This window comes from Ptychodera flava, chromosome 12 (assembly GCF_041260155.1).
Source record: "Ptychodera flava strain L36383 chromosome 12, AS_Pfla_20210202, whole genome shotgun sequence".
Classification (NCBI taxonomy): domain Eukaryota; kingdom Metazoa; phylum Hemichordata; class Enteropneusta; family Ptychoderidae; genus Ptychodera; species Ptychodera flava.
Window position 1 is genome coordinate 1,932,945 of NC_091939.1, and position 21,673 is coordinate 1,954,617.

A 21,673-nucleotide genomic window follows, 5' to 3' on the forward strand; every position below is an offset into this window, starting at 1 on the left:
TTAATGAGAATATCCTGACTGTAATGGTCTTAGTCTACAGTACATGCAGTCTGATAACGAGAATATATGGACTTGTGGTCTTAGTGTACAGTACATGCAGTCTGATAATGAGAATATACAGACTTGTGGTCTTAGTCTACAGTACATGCAGTCTGATAATGAGAATATATGGACTTGTGGTCTTAGTCTACAGTACATGCAGTCTGATAATGAGAATATACCGACTTGTGGTCTTAGTCTACAATACGTGTGGCCTGATAATGAGATTATATGGACCGCATACCTTTCCAGTACCAGACATTGGTGCAGTCTCAATGTTTACAGGTGTATAAATTAACCACATTTACTGTGATACAGGGGTGTCAGAGGAAGTGGTGTTTTTAGCTACTATAGACTATAGTCTATAGAAGCTATTGGGATGGGTATCCGTCCGGCGTCCGTCGTCAGTCTGTATGTATGTATGTATGTATGTATGTATGTATGTATGTATGTATGTCCGTTTGTGAGGCGTCCGTCCACTCAAATATCTTGAGAACCGCAGTACTTACTGATTCGATATTTGTTGTGTAGATTAAAAATATGATTTTGAGAAACTATTTTTTTAATTTTTTGATATTGTTGAAAATAGGCAAATTAATGCCAAAAAAGTTGTTTTTGATAAAAAATCTTCTTCTTCATAACCGCTGGTCAGACAGCTTTGTTATTTGGTATACAGGTCCCTAAGGGTAACCCAACTTAGATTTGTTCAAATTGTGATGAAATATGCAAATGTGTATTTTTAAGGAATTTTTTTGTCATTTTTTGTCAAATTTTACTTGCATTGTATGTAATTCTTGTACTGTATAAACCCTATCAATTCACCCAGAAAAAAATAATTAATATGATTTTAAATAATTGAATTAATTAGGAAATCATCAAAGCCAAAATAATTTTTATGTAGAATTATCAGAAAGTTCAACCTTTTTGACAGTTCATAGTGAAATGCTTACCATCTTGGAGGATTAAAACATGTAAAGGCAACTTTCCTGAATCCCAACTTTGACATATCTGAACCGTCATTTATTGTGCCCTGTATGTTATCTAAAAGAAATTGCTCAAAATAGTCAATAGAGATAGAGATAGAGAAAGTTCTAATTTCCATTTATGGTTGACTTGGTAAGGATAAAATAAAATTACTTTTTGAGAAAAAATAGAGTGGTCAATTAAAAGAGTGGTCAAAGTGATAGGGTTTTTATGGTAAAGCTTGGCTGTAAGATTCCTCATGTGCTATTTATAGCAATTGTGCAATCTGTGTAAACAGTGCAATGAAAGTTACATGATTCCTTATAATGCTTTTGATGACCTTGAACTTCTTAAGTTTCAAACATTTGTCTCTTCAGTGTGCTTTCTCTGAGTATGTACAGTCTCAACTTATTCAACAGAACTCACTTACAGTGTTAATGAAAGATATCCACCTTCTTCATCAATACATGTGTCACAAAAGGTTATTCTCTACATATTACACAGCAGAGCTCTGTCAACTGTTGAGTTGCTTGTTTTTTCAAAACCGCTGGTCAGACAGCTTTAACATTTGGTTTACAAGTCCCTAGGATGACCTATTAAAGTGAGATAATTTCATACAGTCAGGAAATACTTAATTTTGTATCCATGTCTATTGTAGTGCTTCAGGAACTTTGGCCCTATGTTTTAGTATTGTTTCTTTTAGTGTTTTTGTTCATGATCTTTTGAGGTTATTGTGTTCTATGTTCACAGTGACTTGATATCACACACTCATGCAATATTTCATGTTTATTACATTCTAGTTTCACACTTTGGTCTACTTTTTGTTGTATATAATTGAGACACATTGTTATGCTATGTTTATGTGAACTGAGCATGTTGTACTGTCAGCATCATTTGGTATCTTTAGCTACCTATAGTCAATAATTACTTCCCAGCTGCATTGGAGACTGTGCTATGGCAGTTCTTTGTACGTTTTGACAATAGCATACACAGACATGAACCATCCAACGGGGGAGGCAGTGTTTAGGGTAACGGTCTCACTATCAGAGGATGGTGAGTTGGAGACCTGGTTCAAACCGGTAGGTCCAGAGTAATGGACTCACTGTCGGAGGACGGTGAATTCAAGACCCCAGCACGGTGTTGTGCCCCTGAGCAAGGCACTTTACTCCTCAGTGCTCCATTTGGGGTTAGTGGGTTATGTGTATACCTCATCCTGTAATTGGGCTAACGCCTGTTGGATGAGGGACTGATTAATTAAAAATTGAAACCAGAATGGATGGATTTCTTAGAAAAGTTTCTAAGTTTTCGCAGATATGCTATGAAGTTCAGTATCCTCTTTATGTTTTTAAATTTTATGTAAAAGTAGAATACATAGGAATCTCACTGTTTGCTATATTTTGCTCTTACAATTTGAAATGTAATGTTATATTTAGGTTTCAACCATAAATTCATTTCAAGTCATTCCTCAAACACGGCAATACATCAAATAAGCATGAAAGTTATTTCACTCCTAAAATGTGTAACACAACATTACACAGTACTTGATTCCTCAGTGCTGCTGTCGGCTCAACATTTTTGGTCAAGTTTCAATGTCTTGTTTAAGTCAAGAGTCAACAGAAAAGGGGTTCTTACATCTGTGCTAATTCTTTAAGTTATTAATAATAGAGTGCACAGGCGGCTGCATGCAAGCGACTCACTTATAAGTATATGTCACTGTAGTAGGCTAAGAATAAAGTTCTTGGCAGCATGGTCAACGCCATTGCAATTCCATGATTCTTGCGATTACATCACTGACATCACGGCCCAGCTTCAATTGTTTTAGTTTTGAGCAAAATTTGTGAGCATTATAGTTATATAACTATCAAATTACCTGAAAAAGTATTGAAATGAATTAAAAAGCATTGATAACTTGTTTGGGATAAAACATCACACCGTTTGATAGCATCAACAATCCACGCTGGCAGCCGTCTTATGTCAAGGGTCACCGCTATGGCACAAAGTACATTGCAGCACCCAGAGTAGTCAGCCTTGATAAGCTAAACCACATTTTGCCAGCAAGGCTGCGAGGCTGTTGACACATGTGAAAGAAGAGTATCTGAAAAATATCTTTAACCAAAACCCATCTACTATGAACAGTGAGCTGTCACTGTATTGAAATTACATGTGTGTAGCTGTGCAACTTTATGGCTCAGCCCTAGTGTGATGTTACTACATTAATACCTTGCATACATCTATGCAAACTGTACATCAAGGGCCAATAATTCTCAATTTTAATGATTTTTTTTCACCATTTTTGTTTTTAATGTCAACCACAATTTATTATTCTGCTCCCCAAACCATACTGATATGCACAGTATTCAGCTTGTCAACTCAGTACATACACGTGTAAAGTGCATTGTTATTGACAAGTGAATTCTGGTCCGGACTAGAATTCAAATGTAAACAATAACAGTGCATTTTACACATGTATATAAACACAATGTACACAGGCTAAATAGCATGTATTTCAACATTCTTTCTGACAAGAATAAGAATTTGCATTTGACAAACAAAATAAAAATAATGAAAAAAATCATCAAAAGTTAGCATTACTGTCCGTTTCAGAAGATCAATGGAAAATAAGAGATTGGTCATTGTTGTCAGTAACTGTATGTACCCTGTGTCATTGACCTTAAACCTGGGGTATGAGGGAGCTACTACGATTGATGTCAGTATGGTAGTCAAAGCAGGCTCCACTCCTGTAACTCAGTCAAATATTTCAGTGATTTCAACCTTGCATGTATGGCAACATACCATACATGCGTGGTAAAAATCACAGGAAATCTTACATGTTACACACACACTTTGATTTTGACAGTGCTTTGTCAAGGTCATAGCATTGCGTAGTTTACATGAAAAGACTTGATATTTGCTGAACATCATGTATTCCCTCTTGTGAAATAACATCGGTGATGTACATACAAGTATTTAAGCAATAAAGCACATCCAGCTACAGTATATCATGAGATTTTGACCAGTTTACAACATATATGTACTAGTGATAGTGAGAGCATATATGAAGTGAACTGGTCAAATGGAGTGGTATACTGTCACTTGGTGTAAGTTATTGCTATTATATCATAACGGTATTCTGGCATGGAACGTTAAAAAGGTTTTTGCCCTTGCCCAGAGCTTGCGTGTGTGCCAACCGTGGTATATCGCTAATATACCACAGTTCTTCTCACGTCTCGACCAATCAGATCACTGTGTTTGCGCAATCAAAATACTGGTATGATATAATAATTGTTTTACCCTTTTCTATTCCAAATTCAGCAATGTCATGTTTCTCACTACAATTTCACCTTGTGATAACTGATGTGATTTAATGTAGGTTTTGGTTTAATTCACTTGATTACACTCAAACAGATTCATTTCCAACCAATTTTTATGTCTGTGTTTGTTTTGAAAGTGAGTTTGTTGATGAACATATCACAAAAGAATGTGGTGAAGATATTAGTAATATCAATGGCTTTAATATGAAGTTTGATATCACCTGTACATTGCTGGTTGTGCCACACAATCATGGATTTGAAATTCTCCATAATTTGGACACTTATACCTGTTTAGTTTACACCTTGAAAACAAATTCTTATCAATAAAGCACCTCTGTAAAGGAGAGTCGTGATATTATGGGTTCATTTCATCATTATTACACTGTAGTGTCTCGGTCTGTGTTTTTCTGTCAGATTGCATGTGATGTTTTTGAATCCAAGAGCTGCCATGATGAGCCCAAGTTTCTTCACAGTACAGAAGCATTTTCATGGAAAACTCTTCAATTGACAGAATGTTAGCCATCTGGTAAATGGAAACCTGAATGTAAAAGAAGTAAAATGCTAGACAGACTTTGAACAAGGAACTCTGTGACCCAAAGCAACCCCTCTGTTTTATTATGAATGCGGTTCATAAAATCCTGTGACATTTTCTGAAAACAACAAAATTACCATTGTAGTGTCTTTGTGATTGAAAGTTTGAAGGTCAATGCTTTGTGCTATTTGTTGACCCTATCTTGGCCTTTTTTTTCAAGTTGAAGTTTATTACAGGGCATTGAGGTGGCTTGTTATGCACCCCATGCTGCCATGCCATCATTCAGTACAGAATAGCAAAGTGAAAGTAGTTGTTATGGGTGCTTGAGTGTATATGATCAGAGTATGATCAATTGTGACTGGATTCAAAAAGGATTGTATATTAGAAAACATCGTACATGTATTGGTTTTGTTTTCCCTTCCAAGTTCCAGTTTTTGGAATTATATGACAGTAATAAATCTGTTGGTGTTTTTTCTCACACAAACTCCCAAGAGGTTGATGATATTCCAGCCCAACAAAAGAGCGCTCTCAACAGTCTAACAAGCACTTTTTATTGATCCTGGGCTATCTTTCTCCCTCGATAAACTTTATAACGAATGAATGGATTTGAAGAATAGTGAGATAAATGTAATATTAGAAAGTATACTTCAAAGAACAGGGAAGAGTTGAACCTTTCACATCTCACAAATCATTAATTTGCCAAAATTGGTTGATAGTCTAACATGATTTGCACCATTGCATGGTTCATCATAATCTTAAACAGTGAACCATAAACCATAGACACCTCTACTGTCTATGATAAAAAACAAAAAAACTCTCTAGCAATTGGACAGACAGAAAGGGATGACCAGAAATTAAACAATACAACAGCAAACAAGTTCTGAATTTTAAAAATTTTTATTTACATATGAACAGAAGTTCAAATAAAAGCAGGAAAGATTATCCTTTGAAGCTACATAGAAATACCCTGGAACAAAAGAGTTTGAAATGTATTCAGATAATATAAGATAACACGAACATGAAGGTGTGAAGCGCTTTCTAATCATGTCTATTTGCGTGATACATTGCACTAAATTATGCTAATACTGGAAAGAATACCCTGATTTTGAAATTCTGGCAATTTTCATCAAAATAGTGACTGTTTGTGACCTACTCAATGAAATTGAAATTGAACAAATGGTGGACGCAGTGTGAGACAATGTTTTGACAGAACTACATTGATGATGAATACAGTGCAACAATGTCAACAACACAGTGATAGCCAGGCATGTTAAACCATTGTCAAGTTACAAACTCTAGAATGTCAGTGTGCAGGCAATCTCCCTTCTTAAATTTACAGCAAGTGTACATGAATTCTTGGTTGGTTGCAAGTATTCTTGGACTGACAACACGCCAAGCTTTGACGGAACATGAGATGCTGCTAGTATGCTTTCACAAAGTACTAGCTAGCTAAACTCTTGCCAAAGTTTTAGGTTATTGTTATCAAGGTGAAAATGACACCATTGCATTTGAACTTGCCGTGTCTTACTCTATTGGACTGATTACAAAACAGGTTGGACCTGACTGAATTAGTATCATTGCTACAATCTCTAGGACATAATTGGACTTGATTGTGTAAGTGTAGCTGACTAATGCCAACTATGGTTTGCTGTATGCATCTATGATGCTTTCACACTTGGACTAGTTTAGAGTACTTGTAGGTCAAGCTTGGACTCATTGATTGGTTCAGTTACAACAGACACTTGGACTGAATGCTAAATGGGGTTGGTCGGAGTGAAAACATGCTTGCTGTGTAAACTTGGACTTAACCGATGATTCTTTGAAAGTGACTTCAGTGGACTTGTAGAGTGAATTTCACAGCTTTCACATTGGTCTTTGAATAATTGGTACGTTGGTACTGAAATGATATTGGACTGGCATGGTGGAGTTCTAATGTAACTCAACTGTCAACACTGTGCTGGGAAAAATAGTTCAGGAAGGCATGTTAAATATTCTTGGTGAATTGCAAAAGAAAAAGTGTAAATTCTTACAATTAAATGATAGAGTCATAAAAGTAAATACAGGAGAAATACATTAAAATGGTTAAATACTGGTGAAAGCATCAGATTTAAGCTTTGAAAATGGCACCAACAGTAACTGTCTTCAGGATAAAACCAAACAGGCAATATTGACAACAGTCACTGTGGCACAGATGTTCAGTATGGTATGTATTGACATTGTACACCTTGATTAAATGTGATCAGACTCCCTGGAACACACTCTGTTCATATGCAATTTAAGACAACAAAACAATGAGTAAGAATTCTTTCTGTTCTAACATGTCCTTTACCATCCTACAGCCTCTCATATTATCAAACAGGTTTTGTTGAAATGCCAAGTGGAAATCGAAAAAAATTGTTACTACAAAGATATCGGTGTAAAAGACTTGTGATTCAGAGAAAAGGTTTAAAATTTCGATGTACCTATTATTTCATGTTAAAAAACTACAGCTTTTCTGAAACTTATCTATATTTGTTATCACACCTGAATGTATTTCCATAAATTTTCAAAATGTAGTAATGCTTGATTCATATCATGCAATCTGATGTAAAATAACATGAACACATGAAAGAAGAAATCTGCATAACTTACAATTCAATCTACATGATTACAAACATCCAATTTGACAAAAAGCAATGCATGTTGACGGCCCAGAGCAAGATGGACATATTTCCTGTGTGAAAGCACAGGAGACATGTCCCTCTTGCTCTGGGCAATCGATGCATTTCCTATTTTTACAGCATCTACAAATATATATATTGTTTGGAGAAAATTCTGTTTTAAATAAACTTGTACATAAGAGTTGCTGAAAACACTACCAGACATAAATAAGTGTCAGAACATGTCACAAATACTACAATATAATTTAGCACAGTTGATAGTGCACAGCCTTCAAAAGACAAAAGTTACCGTTTTGATTTAATTTCCAGCTTTAAAAACCTTTTTAAAGAAAGTTTTAAAATGCCATCCTAAAAAGCACTTTCTCAAATTGACTTTACAAGTTCCTTTTTTAAAAAACAGCACACAGAACTAAAATAATTCAGCGATATCAGGAGTCTGGTGAAATATTTCTTAAGAAAACAGCAGTTAAAGTGCTCAAACACCTCAAGGTTGATCATTACCATGACGTGACATAGCCTTGCCTTACTTCTCCACATAACAATCTCTTGAGGGCGCTGTCACTAGGGAGACAGCAACTTTCATGGAACGAGCACATAACAGCCAAATATTGAGAGAATACATGCCTAAAAAATGTGCACTGCATATGTATTAAAAAGCTCTGTGAAGTTTCAAATTTGGAATTATGATTAGATGTGTGCGAGATCCACAACCATGCCAGCAGAACAGACATTTGGAGTTCGCGTTCACTTCATGCAAGGATTTAGCCTTTATGTAAACAGGAGCTTCTTGCATGCAAAATTCAACCTGAAGCTTACTACACTGGCAGAATCAAAGTGGTTCTCTCAGTATTTGTAGGCTTCACTAGAATTCTTTGTGACAGCTAATTACAAGGCAACCTGTGATCAAAATGTCATCTTCTGAATCTCCATGACAACTAGCAGCAGTTGGGTTTACTTCGAGAAGTGTCTCCATCTACAAGATCTATTGATCCTGTCAAGTCTGAGGGCTTCCTCACTCCTAATATGGAAGATGAGAAAACATAGTCTGAGCAAGCTACCAATTATCAACCGCAATTAGTTTGGCAAAACAGATCACCATAGTTATATGCCTGGTCTGGTTTGCCAAAATGTATGCACTAACCTCTTCCAACACCTTGGCTACTTTTAAGATGTGACAGTACCGGCAGCTGACAAGATTGCTCAATCTCAAACTGGCTTTGCTGAGTTAGTTTTGAGGGGAAAATTATAAAAAGTTCAATATACACAAGTTTGAGTTCATCATCCGTCATCACATATGAAACTTAGTGTCTACATATTGACTTGATTTCCGATTTTCAAAAAATAATGCACACTTTGGTGGATCAGCATTTTTAATTTTGTTCCCAAACTCCTTTCTGGTTACACCCTTTTAGCATCCTACATTCTTTGCAGTTGCTTTCTTGTGACACATTCCATACTACTTGGTGACATTTTCCCAATCTGACTGAAGTTGAGGTTTGCTGCAGCCAAGTACTGATGATCCTGAGATTTTTGAACTTATAAGTAGCTAACTACTACAACTGATTGACAGTTACTGACAAGATAGCTACCTTCCCAGCTAACTTGAATGGTTTGGGTACTGACAAACTTTCACATTAGATTTTCACTGACTTATCTGCTACTTCCTCCAAATGATTTAAGATAAAATTCACTTTCAAACTGGAAGCCTTAAACTTAGCCTCCAACTTTCCCTAAGGAAAATTTTAACCATTCACTTTCAAATCCTGAATAAAATTCTGGGGTCCAAATGTAAATTTTGCTACTGCAGAAACAAATTACCTAAAATTTACCAATATTTAAACTTTAAAATAACTATCCCTATGTAAACTCTGGGTAAAAACTTTTGATTCTTTTGATTTTCACAATAACAAGAAAGTTAACTTGAATTTTCTAAGATAAAAGCTTCTAAGGCCGCGTTCAAAAAAAGTGGTGAAGGGGGGGGGGGCTGGAGGAATTCAGGGGGGATTCGAAAATTTTTGGGGTAGTCGAGGGGGGGGGGACTTGAAAGTTTTGCTCTGCCTATAGGGGGGGGACCTGAAAATATTTGACTCCCAACATTTTGATGTCGTCCAATGGTTCTAATGTTAGTAATAATTAAACAAAATCTAGAACCGTTTTGTCATACTTTATGTCTTTAATCTCGAAAAAGTCTAAAAATATATGAATGCCATTAAATTTTCGTAGAACAAGTTGGCCTTGTAATGGGGCAGGAGCTTCAACTGTTGATAATTTTTCAATATTTCTATGCAATGTATCAAACACAGTTTCTCGGTGTCTCTCTACAGCATGCTGAAAAACACAATATTCAGTTTGTCAACAAAGCCCGTTTGTCTAAATATTGGTGATAATTGAATGATGCAAATGCACGGTACACGTAGGCTGTGTTGGCAAGCTGAATACTGGATAGCTCAACATTCTGTAGGGAATAGAACAAGAACACAATTGTATAAACTGAACAAAAATATTGTCAAAATAAAAAGTTAATACAACTACTGCCCTGCTACTACATACTGGCAGTGACAGTGATACATGTAGCTCTGACTCTGATGTAGTTTAAGAAGAGTTTCGGTCATAGGACACTCAATCGACAGTGAAACATACATCTACTTGTACACAAGATCCAGCCAGAGAGCAACACATAGAAGACTAGGGACCTAACAGTTACCATGGATTTTTGAATTCTGGCATATGAGAACAATCAAATATTAGAGAAAAAAGATGGGGTCACCATACTTGATCTTATACAAATGTACGATGAAAAGTCCGTTTTTCTAAAATCACTTAAAATCAATATATAAAACCATTCATTTCAAGTTCATGCAGTGAATGAAATTTTCACATCTCATTGTACCAATAACACAAAAGTACAACTTTGAACAGTAAAGACTCTAATCTAAATGGAAAAATGTGTGACTAAATGGAATCTTTTATTTGTTATCAAATTTGCCATTATTACACCCAAAATTTCTGAGATTAAAACATTAATTTCATGGAATATTTTAACCTTCCAGTATTGTCAATTTTGTAAAACATTTTATAAGTGGCATCTAAGGTGTATATGTCTTGTACTTTTGAAAAAAAAATTCGGTAGGTCACTGTGCTCATTTTTTCACAATTTGGTTAAACGTAGCTAGGAATACACAATTTTCATACTCTCTCATGATTGTCATTTTGTGTGCTTTTCAGCTGTGCCATTAATCTGGCCAGAGTTGGATAAACTCAAGTCGGCTTAGACTGAGAAATCCAAAAAGTTCACTGATGCATTTAAAAATGAATCAATTTAAGAACTTGCCCTAGGTATATGGCTCTACAACCTGCTGATAAGAGGTAGTGTTGAACATTTGCGTGCAGAACGACACATTACATGTTTTTTTTACTCTGCGTGAATTCCTAATAAATATGTGGCTATATGGTAATGGGGGGGGGGACTTGAAAATTTTTGAGGGTATTGAGGGGGGGGGGACTTGAAAATTTTTGAGGGTATTGAGGGGGGATCTGAAAAAAATAAGATTTCAATCGCGATTCCTCCAGCCCCCCCCCCCCCTCCCCCCCCCCCCCCCCCCACCATTTTTTTTTGAACGCGTATGAGCAAAAAAAGTGGTAGGTTAGTAAAGTGTTGTAAAAATTTGAAGTCTGAATATTCTGTCTTGGAGACACATTCTACCTGACTTTCCATAACTTACTATCAAACACATATATGGTACTTACTGACAAGATTGCTACCACCTCCTATTGACTTGGCAGGCTGCTGTGAATCATCAACCTCTTTTTGTACGGCAACATCAAACGTCATGGCAGCTAACCTGGTGAAAAATTCTGTTACATTTTCTCCTGTAGAAATCAATACAGAGATGATGGACTGTATAATGAGGCTTTAAGCAGACGTCACTTTGAGTCAATCTGTTTCTGTTGTTTCATGGATGTTAAAAATGAAAGGATATCAACAGGAAAGGAAGCACATCTCACAACTCAAGGCACAGTTGAATGGTGACTGTAATTATATATCTCAATAAAAATGGATTGTGCTTTAAATCATGTTATTAATACCAAAGTGCAGAATTCAAACAACTGATGGAGAAAAATCAACCGTAGATATGATCACAGAAGAGGAAAGACATACCAACAGACGAAAAAGACAAAATACCATAAGCAAAAACTTAAAACACACAAAAACAACTTAATTATTTCCTCTATAGCTCTTTGTGTACACTTATGTAAATATATCCTGTTGGGTTAAAACAGTGTTTTAAGCAAAACTCTTGATTGTATACACTATAAGCTTAATCATATATGACAAATAAGATTGTTAATGTCCCTGCATATTTGGAAAATTAGACGTTTTTTGATGATATAATATACCTGTTTTTGAAGACACAGACCAGTACTCTGCATTGAGTTCTTTAGCTTTCTCAATAGCAATCTCTTCAATCTCTGCAAACTTGGACTGTGACTGTAGAAATGAATCAGTAACGAAAGTGATTCACAAAATTATGAATATGTGAGTAAAATCCCATTATATTTTGTCTTCTGACAACTTTGCTTGCGTTATTTTAAGGAAAACAGTCCTCTAAATTGAGCCTGTGCGAGTATCTTGTTTACAAACAATGTATTCCATGCACAATATCTAGATGCACCTCATCATCCTAGCTGCAACATTTGAATTATACTATGAAGATTATGATAGACATGTTTTAACTTTCATCAATCACCACTGTACCTTGGTTGTATGGGTCTCATGCGACCTTTTAGCACAGTTCCGACGATTGTATCTCTTTAAACTGCTGTTAAACAGTGTTGCTTTTTACAACACACCATCATAAAGTCATAAGATGTCTTGTCTTGCGGCAAAATATCATACTTCCAAAATATTTGTCTGAACTTACAGGGTTTGCGTAAATTGTGGTCTGGTGTACAAAATATAGTTTTTTCAACATTTCTGAAACATTTTGTGTTCTTTCACTGACCTATCTGTAGTGTATGTCAATGATGATTGTAACAATATTACAATGACTTCCATCAAGACAACTCTGTGCTGTCTACAGGATGTGGACAATTACAGTCATGTTGGGGACTCACTGTATGGCAGAATCACTACTCACACATAAATCCATTTTTGTTCCTACTAAAAATACCAAGGCATCATCATTGTTGGTTTCTATGGTAGCGTCTTCCAACCATCGTGATGTGTGGTCTAGAGATGACAGATCCGACAGATCAAATACTACTACTATTACTGCAGACAGAAAAGAAGACACTCTATTAAAAACTGAATTGAGTGAGCTGTTCACATAATGTTTTTGTTAAAGGTAACACCCTGTTAAATTTTTCAAGGATTTTTCTAGGCATATTCATGCAATCATACTAGTTTACAACAGAAATGGTACCGGGTTTTCAAACTATGTACCTATCTTACAAAATATGAAAAAATCACTGGGATGAACTAACAGCTACTGAGTTACAAAACATTGCAATGTCATGAACATTGTTTAGAGCATTCTGAAAACTAAGGGAGCAGATGTTCAATCTCAAATGCTGAACTATTTATAAAAAAGTGATTTCTATGAAAAAAAGGAGCATAAGCATTTGCTGCAGGCACCAAACTAACATTAGAAGGAGTCAGTTTGTCCTAATACTGTTTGTGTAAGGTCACTAAGGAAAAATGTTTGCTGACCATGACCAGTAAGCAAGTGAAAATATGTTTATATACGAAAGATAACAAAATTAAGTCAGTAATGTCAACATCAATTGAGTAAAATATTTTTGTCATGATGAAATAATAACAGACTTTCAGTTGTCAAATATCTCAGTTTGTCGGTTTGTTTATTGTTATCAAAGTTTATATGTACCAGTACATGTACATTGTTACATATACTTAATCACTACATAAAAACTACTTTCACTGACAGCTGGTGTTGACTTACATCTCTTTAAAGTTGATACAGCTGATTACCACCAAAGTACTTCATTTCTCATCCAGCAATTGTCTACATTGACCTTTGGTACGAGGATGTTGGGGTCAAAGGGTCATGTAACAGCATGGGGTCACATGTCAAAATAAAACTAAGGACTGTGGTACAGTATTGTTGGGTCATGTGTTTCAGTAGAGCAAGGATGTCCTGAGATCTGATTGCAGTTATTCAGGAAATGGTACACAGTTTAATGACTTCTAGTTTTGAATCCTACAGTGTTGATTATGAAATGAGTGTCATGTAAATGTCATCGCTGTATCACTTTCACCAAATATTACTCTGACAATGGATGCTGACTCAAATCATGTTGAACTTTCAAGACACTGGATTCTCATTATCAAAAATCTGTTGGCAAGAATTTAATGAACAAAACTGAATATAAATTGATATCCGTAGTTTTCTCATGCCTAGTACCAGTATGCATACATGGTGTGAATTTGTAGTCTACTAATTACAGATTTTGGAAGCTTCAAACTTTGATCAAACTGAACACTTTAAATGGACTATGTATTGTGATTGTCACCATGGAGATTGTAGTAACTAGCGATCTTATTTGAAGCATAGTACTGTCTTCAAAGTTCAACCTATTCTCTCAAATTCCTTGTAAACAGGTTTTCAATCACCACTGATAGCAATGCGGTAGGTTTGGGCCAAACTACCCATTAGGGGAAGGCTGCATTAACTTGCATGGTACCTGAAACCCGAGTTCTTGCCTGACCAACTCGGGTGACAAACAGAAGGCTTTTAATCCCCAAGGTGTGAATGTTCCATTGTTATGTTATCTACTCCAGCTGGTGCTATTGTAGTGCCATTGTAGGAAAGGCAGGTCTGTGAAATTGATCCTCTAGGGAAGTCGGGTATTCCTAAGTTAATGGAGCCTTCCCGTAATGCGGGGTATAGCCGTGAAAGGGTTAGATTATTCTGTATATGCATCCTGTATAAACAATTGGTATGCTATCACCATGATTGAGAATTTGCAACAATTTGATAGAATACTTTTAACACACACAGCCAACACTAATTACAATCACATCTACAGCAGTGTACAATCGTTTTCCAGAAAACAAAAATTAAGCGTGTCCAAACAACTCATGAGTTACAAAGCATTGCTCTGTGACTCCTTTTGCAATCAAGATAGTGGTTTAGTCCCTGGCTTTCAGTGTTATGGTTGAACCAAAACAGCAAGGATTGTGGGGATGGAAGGGTGAAGTTTTAACACTTACCATGAGCACCTCTGTAGTAGGCTGCTGCTATACATTTAAATCTTTCCTGTCCCGCTGTGTCCCAGCTATGAAAGAGAAAAATCAAGGGCAACCATTTTAAGCGATTTGTAGTCAGTTTTAAAAAGATTTTACACATGCAACAATGGCATTTACCATGGAAAGACAAAGAATATATATTAATAAATTTGTGCTAATTCTAATGGAAATTACCTGGTACCATCAAATCTGCTAGTAACACTGAGTTGATGACATGACTAGACATAAATTTTACAGACAATATTGCATTGAATAATTATTCTGTTCCATTGAGTTTGGCACAAAAAGTATTTGTTACAAAACAATATCATGTAAAACTGTAAAGTGAATGGGATATAACATCGCACAATAAGTCAACAAAGTTGTATCTCTGCTTTTGTTATCATCTACTAGTACAGAGTGGCAGTGCTAATTAATATACGATACAACCCACAGTACCAATACTACTCTCCTATGATAAAATAACATTAAATTTCACACCAGTGTAAAGTATGAAGTCTTTCTTGGTGTTTTTAGGTTTAAACTGAAGTGGGCTACATATTACTTATAAAATCTACCCGGTACACTTAAACTTGAATCTTCCATTGAAATATCAAATCTTGCACAGACTCTGGTCAACCAGAAAACAAGGACGGCACTTTGCTTTGTGGTTTACATTACTATTAACCACCATGGGTCACACCTTACATAGATATACACTGCAGTGGTAACTATGTATTTTAATCTTCTGTCCAATATGGCAAAACATTTCTAGCCCAGTTTGTACGCTATGCAACAACCTGCTAAAATTAACCCTTGCATAATGCGATGAAAATATCACATTGTAAGTTTTCTGATTGATGGATGGTCAAGTTGTTAATCTAGGGCAGACAGTACAAGTGGTCAGTATGATGCTATCTGGGCTTTGTTTACTCACTATCAAAGTCTTTCCTTTTCCAGTACATTCTGAACCAATGATACAAAATGATGCTTTTCTTTAATCAAGAAAGTGAATAATAATTGTGAACAATGTGACAAAGTAATCAGTTAGGAATTGAAAACCTAATGATGGTCAAAGAATACTCTTCATTCTGCCTTCAGACTTAATGTTCACAGTTTTGTTTTAATTTTGTGTAAAAAGCATAATGTTACTCTATAACTGCTGGTGTCGAGTGAATACTTATTATCTGAATCACGGTCCCTTTGCGGAGGGACCATGCCTGAATATATATCAACTGAAATTACATACAGAGCTGTGTGTGGTTTGAAAATTGTCTCTTGTTAGGCTTTTGATAAAAAATGTTTTCTTTTAAGTTTATCTCATTTTTAAGTTATGAAATTTTGTTGTGGATTTCAGTAATAAGGCAATGTAAGGTTACTGTGTGAGATGAAATTGTGAAACCTTTACTGCCTTGTTGAGGAAAATTTTAAACTACAAAAAGTCATCGCATCTCTTTCAGTGTGAAAAAAACTACTTGCAATTACTTACATCTGTAAATTAAATGGCACATTAAGAACATCAAATCTTTCAACTTCAAAGTCCACACCAATGGTTGCTTTGTAGTCTCTGTTGAACACTTGGTGGCAGAATCGATTGACAAGACATGTTTTACCAACGGACACATCTCCTATAACAATACACTTGGATATCTTCAATCTGAATATTGGAAAAAAAAAGGATATTTGCATCAAACAGAGAAATATTTGTCATGATTCACAACTTATGAGTATTATTGATGCTTCTGTTTCTTAAGATTTCAAGTTATGTGAAATATAGAAATCTAGATAAAATCTAGACAAAATCTTTAATAGTCTAGATATAAGAAATCAGCATACTTGAACTCAAATTTGTAAAGCGCTGATGGAACAAAAATTTCAGAAATTTTTTGCTTGAAATCTTGAGAACTGAAAATGCTGGATCCACCAAACACGGAAATGCCAGGCCAGACCAAGCATTCATAATTGCAGTTTTTTACAATGGATGAATTTCTGGAATTCTCCTCCATAAATGTCAAGAATGAAATCTGCTGGCATTTCGCATTTCACACACAACACATACTGTACTGTGTACATGTACCATCCAACATTCCCCATACTTGGACAAAGCACATGAGAATACCAACCCGACGGTTCCTGTCTTGTTCGCTGCACATGCATTCTTCACCATGGGATGGAAACTGCTCTGTTTGTATGGTGTTCCACTGATATTGTAAGCCTGAAACAAATCCATTGATTGAATTTTAGCCTTTCCCTTCTCCTACTTCTACCATCCTGAATTTTATGAAAAGTATTCTCAAGTTTTGACAAACTGCAGAACAAACCATTATACTCAACTTGTATCAATATGACAAGCATTAGTTCAATGTCCATTTGTCTGAATTCATGCTTATTTTAACTTTATTTTCCTAATTGTTTTGGAAGTGGGATGAGCCAAAACAGAGATTTGAAAAGCATGTTGTCTGTCAAATTCTGATGATTTGATAAACTTGAATAGTTGTATTTCTGATAATTATATAACTTGTATGTATATATATATATATATATATATATATATATTATACATATAATATATATATATATATATATATATATATATATATATATATATATATATATATATATATATATATATATATTTACAGAGTATGACTTTTGCTATTGCTGTAGTAATTTTTCATGGTGACAAGCAACTCTACACCTAATGAACTTTCACTTTTTGACAAAATCCCATAATTACACTGACTGTAAATGATGAACAAATGATGTTTTGCATGTGAAATACCTCTTTGAACAAGTCTGAAAGACAGAATACAAGAACAGTAATATTAACACCTATACATTTCTTTCCTCATTTAACATTATCATAGTGATATATTGCTGCACTCAACAAATTGATGATATTCAACAGTCAATTCATTTTTGCCCTTAACAGCATCTGAATTAAAAAATTCACAGAAATTGATCAATTAGCAGCAACATCCAAATAAAGCAGTCTCTATACCATTTCACTATCTACTTCTAGCTTTCCTATTCAAAACATTTCTTTTGCTGTTATTATATTTTAAAAGCTGCCATTTCCTGATGGCCTAAAGCCAAGCATCAAAATGTTTCTGACTGAGGATAAAGCAATACGCAATTGTGTTTGAGACTGTAAGTCTATGTAAAATTGTCTTTACCTTTATTTGAAATTTATATGAACAATTTGATAAATACCCTGTTAGTGTTACTCTTTCTGAATACGTAATATGAATGACATTACCGGTTTAGTAAATAAGTTTTTTATTTAAAGAATTGAGAAATAAAAGACACAATTAGCGCAAGACATACACAATGGGCATGTTTACTGTATTTAGGCAAAATGAAAAAAAATACAGATTTTTTGGGTGATCTATCCTATCCTAAACCCTCTGATCCTTAAATTTTGCATTTTGAAAAATTCACACATTTTTTTTGCCAAATTTTGCTGTTTCTTGATGTGTCAAATCCCACTAAAATGATCAACCTACCATGTTAATGAAGACTTGTTAACAGAAATATACATATTAGTTTTTATTGTAAAAACAATTGCACAGGTACAGGGTACATGATGACATATTGATTCAGCCTACAGTTACTATGCTACAGTAATTCCAAAGTCCAACTAATGACTATAGTCCATCCAGCCAAGAGAAATTTATTTCCTTGCTGTACTCAAATTTTGCATGAATTACAATCAAGCCTAAGATATAATCATTAAATAATCATTAAAATAATAATAATAATAATAATAATAACAACAATAAGAAGAATCACCATCATCCAGAATAAACCAGCACCACAAAACAGGAAATGAAATTTTGAAAATGTCATGTAGCTATGACTGAAAAATACCAGTAAATACACGATTAATAAGACAGTTGTGCTGTGTCCATTGACTGACTGATACATATTTTTGGCAAAATGTATGCAGTCTCTGAAAATATCAACGAACAACTTGACAACAACAACAAAGAAAGACAAGGATCATCAATGTAAACAATAGTTAATCAAACCTCAAGTTCCCCTCTATTGTCTATGAGTGAACAATACATTATTTAGAACTTCCCAAGGCAACCAATGTCATGATTAATGCAAATTCATAATTCATGATGCATAAATGTCTTCATCGTCTCCATTTTGTCAAAAATATTTTAACTTTGAAAGGAGATGACATTGGGTTTATAATTTGTAAAAGTTCACAAAGACTACAGGAAAGTTTGCATCATAATAGCACTATAATCTGTAATTAAACTGACCGCATTCCGTGCAAAGACAAAGTCAGCAAATGGATGGGTAGGACTTATTTTGCTAAAATGATTCAGTGTAAAACATTACTTTCCATCATATACAATACTGTATTATATGGAACTTTGAACGGCGAAGGTCTTACAAAAAATGTCGTTTGAACAAATTTTAGAAGAGTTCAAAATATTCAGAAGATATGATTTACATGTTTTTCAGAGTAGCTGCCAGAGATCAGACTAACAGAGATACGTCATGTGAATGCCAGAGAACTTTGAAACATCTGAGAACAGAAAATGACTTACTGAAATCATTGATTACACCAAAAAGATATTTTATAAATATTGATATGCAATAATAATTTTTGTGTTAAGTGGAAAAATATAGCCGCAAACTGGAGTTAAAAATAGTCACCACCTGTCCTTTTCAGGTAGGTCTATATTTATCAGACCAAAACACTATAACAAGCAGTTACAAACAGATGCCAAGTCAGCTGGACAAACAGGTACGCAAGCGTCTGCCAACTGCCATAATTTCCTAAAGGTTGTGAGTCACTTTAATTCATGGCCTAAAGGTCAAAGGTCAAGCCAAGAGTATGCACACCTTGGTTACGGTGCTTGAGTATCTTATTTCTGAATGGTCGATAACAAAGGACGCTGACACAAAACAAGGTATCACTGATATCAAACACTGAGACCCGTAGCAGTGGCAGCCGCATTGCAAATAATGGACATGATGTGCGTCACTCACTCAATCTACTTGATAAACTTTCCATACTGAGACAACTGAGTGGCAAACCGACCAACTGCAGATACAGACTAATAATTATGGGATATCTAAGATACCAGTATTTTGTACCACAGCTGATCTTAATGGTTTCACCTTCGACCCTCTCATCCTGTTATGTAGTTTTTATCATTTCATAAATGTACGTGGTTTCACCCTTACTTTCAATATGCAGTTTGACATCAACAATAAATACAGGATAGGGAGAAGCTAACCCTTCCAGGTTCTGACAAAGTTTGAAGGTTGCGTAATTAACTGCAACCTAGTTTTACTTTTCATCACATGATTTCTTCATGGCATGTATAAAATGTAACATTTTCAATGCCAGTATGATTCAATATTATTCTAAATTCTAAAATGTGAGATGATGATGATGTCATAATCTGTCTGCTCATCTAAATATCCTTTCATTTACATATTTTATCATTTAACTGTAATTACCAACCACCAATTAATATTGAAATTTTACACTTTTTATGAACTTTGACATTCTTTTGGACTGATCATATATTTTGACAGTCTAACAATATTCAAAACTGTTCATTTCATTTGATTGCGCATTTTTGTCTTTTTGCAGAATTCAATTAAATAGCCACGAAAGCTTAAGTATTTCAATATCATTCACACCAATTTTGGGATTACTCGAAAAACACTTAAGAGGGACACTTGGGAGGCAATGTTTCAAGACAAAACTATTTTTTCATGATAATTGTGGTAATGTTATATATTATATTATATACTATCAGTGTTCACCTCTATGGGCTTTCTCAAAGTTTACTGGCGCACGTGTCTTCTGTGGGAATTTCACACGCTTGTTTGATCATTATCAATTATGTTTGTGTCATTATGTAAACAGCAATTGAATCTTTGATTTCTATCAAGGTCTAACCAATAAGTCCAATTTAGTACCAAAGTACCTCTGTGAAAACAGTTTCAAAAGCCGATTGACAAATAAATATGGGGATAGATAAATATATAAAATGCAAAATGCATTGCGGTACAAATCACACAAACATAATTTAAAGGAATAAGCGAATATGCCACTCTCTTGTCTCGTGTGGAGTATATTTTTCTCAACCTGATTATTGGAAACTTGATTGGTACAATTTCAGCGCCGCGCTAACAATGGCCTCCTACGCCGACGTCTAGAGATAAGCACCAAAGTTCACACAGAGACTGTTTTCGGGAAATTTAAATGGCTGGGCGAACAGTGCCAACTGCCGTCGTATCAAATATCACGCCATGATAAACGCCGAGCCCTATCTGGAATATGTGTATGACGTCTGAACATGGTCTGAAGAACTTCAGTGGGTAAAAAAAAATTATGCCATATGTTATTTTTTTATTTACCTGTGGAAACCTTGTAACAGTCCTGTCTCTGGCCGCTTTTTCGTCTCGTTGTTTCATATTTTCTTACAGTCACACATGTATAATATCAAACTTCGCAAATTAAAAAGCCGGGATTCCTGGAGAGTCCGGCTGTGAGTCTGGGAGACTCCGGTCTGGTCTGGTCTTGAGAATAACTTGCGTCGCTTTCGAGTGAAGTGAAAGTTGTCAGTCAAGGTCCGTACTGATGGAAAGGCTCATCGTTGTCGATATAATTTTTCTCCTGAGTAAGCGCTCGATAAAGAATTCGTCGACATATAATTCAACTGACGTGTCAGTCACCTTAGGCCAAGACACGGTTACCTAGGCGGTGGTTGACAGCTGGGAGAAATGAGACGGACGTGAACCCAGACAACGTGACACGAACCCGGAAGTGTTTCCACAGGAAGCAGTTTTTTGGTGTAAGTTTGTTCGTTGATCTTGTATTTTTTTAATCTGTAAAACTGTAGTACAGAGAAGTAAATGCAATTAAAAAGTGTATTTTCACTGC

The 21,673-nt window shown here is 35.2% G+C and overlaps 1 protein-coding gene across 1 annotated transcript; it reads right to left on the reverse strand.

Moving 5' to 3' along the window:
• Positions 1–5,723: 5,723 nt before the first annotated feature.
• LOC139144686 (ras-related protein Rab-34-like) lies at positions 5,724–21,568 on the reverse strand. Its single transcript, XM_070715409.1, has 8 exons — positions 21,148–21,568; positions 16,875–16,966; positions 16,241–16,408; positions 14,737–14,801; positions 12,644–12,777; positions 11,904–11,994; positions 11,253–11,375; positions 5,724–8,523 (listed from the first exon to the last, which is right to left on the reverse strand). The coding sequence occupies exons 1-8, from the start codon at positions 21,202–21,204 to the stop codon at positions 8,441–8,443; spliced, it is 813 nt and encodes a 270-aa protein (XP_070571510.1). The 5' UTR covers positions 21,205–21,568; the 3' UTR covers positions 5,724–8,440.
• Positions 21,569–21,673: the final 105 nt, after the last annotated feature.